At 40.3% G+C, this 6762-nt stretch overlaps 1 protein-coding gene across 5 annotated transcripts in view; it reads left to right on the forward strand.

The window, feature by feature from the left end:
• pde1cb (phosphodiesterase 1C, calmodulin-dependent b) overlaps positions 1-6363 on the forward strand; it is a 58662-nt gene extending 52299 nt beyond the window's left edge. For 3 of the 5 annotated variants that reach the window (XM_078099541.1, XM_078099542.1, XM_078099543.1), the window contains 4 exons: positions 858-1027; positions 2079-2318; positions 2641-2703; positions 3072-6363. In XM_078099541.1, coding sequence (XP_077955667.1) covers positions 858-1027; positions 2079-2318; positions 2641-2703; positions 3072-3091 — 493 coding nt within the window. In that variant the 3' untranslated portion in view covers positions 3092-6363. The remainder of the gene's footprint in view (positions 1-857; positions 1028-2078; positions 2319-2640; positions 2704-3071) is intronic. The other 2 variants (XM_040171213.2, XM_078099544.1) reach the window with 1 other exon arrangement.
• The last annotated feature ends 399 nt before the right edge of the window (positions 6364-6762 follow it).

The following is a 6762-nucleotide window of genomic DNA, read 5'->3' on the forward strand; positions in this document are numbered from 1 at the left end:
TATCTGGAGAAGGACTTCAAAAAATGTCTTTAAAATGAGGTGATTGAAGAAAATAAAGTCATTACTTTTGGAGTCTGGTTACGCATTTTCTGTTTCACCTGCATGTCGATACCAGCCTCCCGTCTCCTCATCAGCATCACTCAATGGGCCCCCAGTGGAAGTTAACCGAGTGGAACTCTTAGACACTGTTCTCCTTGTCTTCGTACACACCTGGAGGCTAATGGCTTTTCTTGGACTGTTTCTTCCCTGCATTTAGAGCAGTTTTCAATCATCTGTAACTACGTCTGCTCTCTCTGTCTTCCTCTGATTGTCCACCCGTGGTGTTCTCTTCTCCTCTCAAAGTGCCTCCAGCAATTTAGTTTTGCACTTAAATAAAGTTGTGGTCTGCACAAGAGACATATTTAAAATAACTGGTCCGAATAGATTTTAGTCCCAAGTTTAGGTGAAGCCTAAATAACCCTTAATTCTACATTTCCCTTAATGCAACTTGACAGCATCTTTCATCAGACTCAAGCCTCTTACATCCCCGCTTATTTAAATTCCGTTTTAAAAAGCTGAGAACGGTTGTAAACCTTCCTCAAGGAAAGTAACTAAATGTGCTGGTTTGTGACTAAATTCCTGCAAAACAAAGGACTTTCACACCAGCATCAGTTCTTTAGCAAACAAAGCGTGCTAAACTGAGATGGTGAATAAGGTAAACATGATTCGTACTAAACATCAGCATTTGAGCATGTTAGCACCTTAGCATTTAGCTCAACGAGCACCACTGTGTCAGTACAGCCACACACACAAGGCTGCTGGCACGGATGTAATCTCTCACTCTTGTTTAACTTCATCCCACGCGCTCTTCTGTCCAGTCTGAACAGTATTAGCTCAGAGGAGGCCAAGAGGCACAGCGTGAAGAGCTCTGACAGCAGCTCGTCGGGACACAGCTCCCTGCTGACGGTGGACCTGAAGAACTTCAAGGCGTTGTGGAATGAAGAGGTGTACCAGAACAGAGAGAGGTGGAAAGCTCAGGCCGCTAAAGGTACAGTTTAACCTCACAACCGTAGTAACGCACAGGTAAATGGAGGTGATCCGGGGACATCTCGTCTCATGGTAAAACTCATATTCCAAATCGATCCGGGGAATAGTTTAAAGTAGCTGCATAGCTTTACCTACGCGAGCGTGGTAGTCAACAGTGATTAGCATCACTTTATATCAACAGTGTCAAGTATTTGTGCTAATTGTGACATAGTAGTAAGTTAGCATTACATTCTAATGAAACACCTATAATACGGGGTTGTACGGTTTACCTAATTGTTTTGTTAAATGTGAGCCGAAAATAAAAAGAGCTTTTGGGTTGTTATTCATATAGTTATGAATTTGGCGGAGGAGGATAGGTATTTATCCTCCTCCGCAAACAGTCCGCTGCCAAAAAACACTGATCAATATCAAATCAATAGTCATTAGTTACCATAAAAAGGGCCCATTCAAGGGACTACAATACATATGTTTCAGCTAGTATCACTATTTCATATTGACCACGTATGTCATGACTATCTCAATGTGAAATCTATTGCTTGTAGCTGTTTGTTTTCATTTCATATCATCATTTTTGGTTTTCCATCCAGCAGCTCCCTGGTTTGTCTGGTTTACTCTCCGCGTGATAATCAGCACCATTTTCTAAGAAAAGCAAACTCAAGTAATCCGCAGTCCACTATCCACTCCGCAGCAAACAGCACATAGACACCCAATATGAAATGTGAATAAAGTGCAGCATTTACCAAAGTATTGGCCTTGGTAGCAACAAAACCCAAATGAATGAGTGTTGCTCAGTAACGGCTGGATGTGTAAACAGGCGGCTGTTTGCTCGTCTACCATGTCAACATAAAGGTGATAAATGTGGTTTCAGCCTGGTTCTGCTGCCCCCAAGTGGACACAATTTAATGCAGCTTTAAGTTCAAATTCATTGAGATGTTTTATCAAATGAGCTCCGTCAGCGTTGGCTGGCTTTAAGTAAGAACCAAGCTGCAATGACTGAATGCACATTCGCACCCAAATACGCTAAACAGCCTCCACCCTCCATGTGACCTCAGAGGCGGAGGAGAGAGCTAAAAGGGAGGCGGAGGAGCAAGCCCAACAGGAAGAGGCCATGGAGCCCCAGGAGGCCCACACGGAACCAGAGCGGCCTGAACCGAAGGCCGACCATCTGCAGGTGGAGGAGGGGGAGGAGCCTGATTCTGCGGAGGTTGGAGCACCAGATGGTGACATGGAGGAAACGGAGCAGACAGCGCCGCCGGACAGCACCACAAACAAGAACCCTCCGCTGCAGAACGGTACGTCCTGCTGACTGGGCAAGGCACCGCATGCGGTGACGTAAGGCAGCTTACATGCAGCGCATTGACACGCACACCCAAGTCATCATTAATGCTGTAGTGAATGTTTCTATCATCAGTGACACGGTTTGGATTTATTTTTCTCCCAACCTTTAGCGCCCACTCACTTTGCTTGAAAGCCGATGAATACGAATATTTGTATAAAGCCTAAACCGGTCCTGTGGGTTTGAACTATGTTTGTTTTTTACAGACTTCCTAATTTTACATTTCCGTCACCACGGTAACAGTGGGACAAAATGACAAGATTGCTCTCACTTTTCAGGAGAGTTGTCTGAGGATTCTGTTTCGCCGAAGGGTGAAGAAAGACAGAACAAAGAAGATGATGGTGAGTTTTTTCCCGCAGCCCACAAACTATTGACAAAAAAGGAAATAAAAAAGGATCTACGCTGAGGTGCCAAATTTCAGGTCCACTAAATTAAACAAGAGTAGTCTGTTATAGTATTCCTGCAGTAAATTCTACCGTCATGAATGTTACATTGTTTGTGCACTAACATAAAGACGTATGACTGTTCATTTAGCTGTACTTGTAATTGAATTATATTTTAATTACGTTTTTGACAGCCCATTAACCGTGTGAAAGTTTGGTTCAGACTTCAAATCCATGTGAATTGATCATCCTGTAGTGAGATTTCCTCCAAATAAAAAACAGATTTATCATCTCTCTTAAATGAATAATACTTGTTTCCCCCAAAGCAGTGGTGGCGATGGAATGAGGGAACTGACCCCAACTGGCTTTTACTTGTATGCGAGGGCTCCAACTCCGGAGGAAAGGCCACTAGTTGGACTGTGTCGCCCCCTGCAGGACGCCAAGAAACTGACACCTTCACTTCCTGTTTGTTTGTCTCTCCGATTAACTGTTTTTACTTTTCCTGTGTTGATGCTCCCAGGCTATTGTATGCAGAGCTCGCAGCTCAAGCCACATGCATTATACCCCCCTTCCTGCTTCGCGGTGAATGCAATACAGAAGAAGATTTAACTTATGATGCCATTTGGGGTTGAAAATGCTGCTTTTGTAGCTTTAGTTTGCCAATTGTTTACTTTGCTCCTATTGTGTGTTTTCACTCAGACCACAGACATGTAACCGTTCTTTTCAAGTCCCACCTTTCACTGCTGTGCATTGCTTCTCTGTGGACACTCAACACAAGCAACAAAAAAAACAAGGTTGCTTAGAGAGACGTCTTTTGCATCAGTCATTTATTTTCTGTACTCACTGAAGAATACATTGTTAGAAAGGCAGACCAGATCTACATGAATAGTGATATCTACAGCTGCTACACAGTATGTACATGGAGTATGTGTGCTGTTCAATTGACAGGTTTACAGCACTAATATTTTACTAGAAAGAACTCCCTGAACGTATCTCTGTGTAGCCGATTGTACTTTCGCCCGGGCTGCAGCAGCTCGGGTTTGGAGTTCCTCATGTTTGCTGAGGCTTCTGCAAGAAACCCGTAACATGTTTACTTTACCAGTGCTTTCCTCAGACATTCTGATGCGATTGTGTTCTTTGCAGCCAGGTTTGTATTGTTTTTGTGTGTTTCTGGCCTCTTTGCTGTATATATTGAAAGCTTGTATGTGTACGGATCTGAAGAGTAGAAATCCTTCAATCCCACAATCCATCGCCAGATGTTTTCTTTTCGGGTATAATGTAAGCTTGTGTAGTGAAAAATGTCCAAAAATTAGAATGCAACTATTGCATCTCAAACATATCACACATTCAAGTTTTTGTAATAAGTAAAACATTTTTCTTTACTTTCTTTTTGTAACAATCTTCTATTTGTTTTGCATTGGTTGTGAATCAAGCACTAGGTGTGTCTAATGTCCTCACACTGTTTGGCATTTCTTCGTCAAAAGACTTCTTCTTGATGCCTTCTTATATGTATTTAATCCGTAGCAGAAATGACAAGATTGTTCCTGAATTAGAGAAAAGGCTGTGTTTTATTTTGCATCACCGTTATGTTGTTGGTGCAATGGTTTAAAACGACGTGTTTACAGCGTGCTCGTACACTTATCAGCCAGTTGAATCCGTCATGCTTCTGTGATGCATCCGCGGCTATGAGTCCAAACTGTATCTGCTTCTTGTCTGTATGCCGGGTTTTTAAGGCCTGTAATGTTGCGAATAGGAGATGCAGATATTGCTTACTGTGCATATGTAACATATTGAACCTCTGCAATGCTGGTTCAGCTTTAACTATACAGAAAAAAGCATTTTGGCAGTATTCACATAAGAATGGATATGTTTTCCCTGACATTTTGCACATTTATTTTGTGTGTCCTTATGTTTTACATTCTTTCGATACAAAATTCCCAACATTTATTGTGCCAACATCAGGTTATTGGTATATTCCATTATACTGTAAAAATGTGTACTAGTACATATACTAAAAGATACATTATAAATAGGGTTAAAGAGAGGGAATAATCCAGCTTGTAAACATTTATATACAACTATAGGAATAATTTTGTAGCCTCTTTGTTTTAATACACTCGACTCATTTTTATATTATTGCAGGTAGAGGATCTATAAAGCAGTTTATCACGTGATCTAACCACATGCATCTTTATACTTAAAAAATACAGTCGGTGGTTAGCAAGACAGCTGACTGAATGTGTGCCTCTTTAAATGTACTTTCTATTTCACACATTTCACCTGGAGGAACTGTGTCATTCAATTTGTGCGGATCTACGTACAGGCAAACATTCAGTTCTTCCTACTTAATTTTAGAAAAAATGTTGGAAAGTTTGTAAAGTCAGAAGTTTGATGTTGCAGAAGTAGTATTTAGGTGGTAGATTTTTGCTTGTTTTCATTTAGAAAAATCAATTTTATCGCTGTGTAGCTTTTTCTGTTTTAGCGGCCTGTTTGCTGGATTGTTCAAAAGTCTTATATACATATAATGTCATTTTTATTTTGTCATTTTGTCTCTCCTCGCTGGTTCATCTGTCCCTGTGTGTGTCTGTTCAATATGTTTTATTCACCCAGCTCTGAAGTCAGAAAAAAAAATCCAAGTGGCTCCAAACTGTAAATTCAAAGTGTAACAATCATATAACGATCAGATAGAGAGAACAAATACAAAACTCATCCTGTGCCCAAAATTGCCTGCCTGATACTTGGTAAAGCAGGATATATTTTCTTCACCAAGCGACCAACACATGTACAGTCTTGTAGTTTGCTCTATATTTCACCAGCTACTGTTTTAGCCTCTACTGTATGAATATTTAAAAAATAATTATACCAACCATAATCAGAAAAATAGCTGTGTTTATGACATGGTCAGACAACATGATGTTTTGTTATTGTTACTACAGAGCAGATTAATGTTGTTTGTTTGATGCTTTGTTTCCTTGTTTAGTGTGAATCACTCGGATCTCAAACTGTCCCAGTGACCGAGGTTAGATGGATGTAAAGTGTGTGTGAGAAACTGCCGGAAAATACTTAATGTGCATTTTTTTTGATCTCCTCACTGTGACCTGCTCTATCGATGAGAGTGTGATGAGACGAGTGTGTGTGTCTGTGTGTGTGTGTGTGTGTGTGTGTGTGTCTAAGGGAGTGAGAAATAAACAAAAAGTTATACAGTGGAGCGTTTGAAGCTGTTAAACACTTAAGTAAAATAAATAATCATCATTAAAGGAGTAAATTTCAAAAGAGTATTTCCTACTTTAAAAGGCAAGTTCTCACATGTTTTATACACCACGTTAAGCAGATACGACTCAATATCTTTACAGATATTCAGTATACACAAGGACTCATTATAAAAGTCAAGTTCTAAACGGTAGTCAAACAGCTAACAAAAGAAAAACGCCTTAGATTGAAGCTCCATTAAAACGGATGACAACGAGTGTGTATGGTTGTGTGTGTGCGTGCGTGCGTGTGTGAGTGCGTGTGTGTGTGCATGCATGTGTGCGTCACTGTCCCAGTGCCGGCCAGGCGGCCGCGTGTGCCACCGTGCTCTGTGACTGCACAGCCGTATCAATAAATCTGGACTCAAAGGGCTCAGATCATGTCTGAATGTCTTCATTTCTACAACAACTACACAGTATTATATGAGATACTTAAAGGGGTATTTCATGAGGTGTCTAATTACTTTGATTAATTAATTAATTGTTTCTAAAACAGTTAAAGGATAGCATCACAATCTTTTACTGTTTTTTTACTAATTGTTTCTCCTGTTCATACCGACCTACGAGACATCGTAATGCACTTTTAGCAACCGTGTTGTCACATTTTTTAAACAAATATCTTGTTGAATTAATCTATAACGGTATTTCATAGTTTTTTAGTGGACTTAAACTTGGCAATGATACTCTTTAGACTTACTACAGCTGTGAAATGAAAAGGAAAGCAAAAAAGTATCACAAAAACGTTACTTTAGTCATTTTAACATTCCAC

This window comes from Gasterosteus aculeatus, chromosome 3 (assembly GCF_964276395.1).
Source record: "Gasterosteus aculeatus chromosome 3, fGasAcu3.hap1.1, whole genome shotgun sequence".
Taxonomy (NCBI): Eukaryota; Metazoa; Chordata; class Actinopteri; order Perciformes; family Gasterosteidae; genus Gasterosteus; species Gasterosteus aculeatus.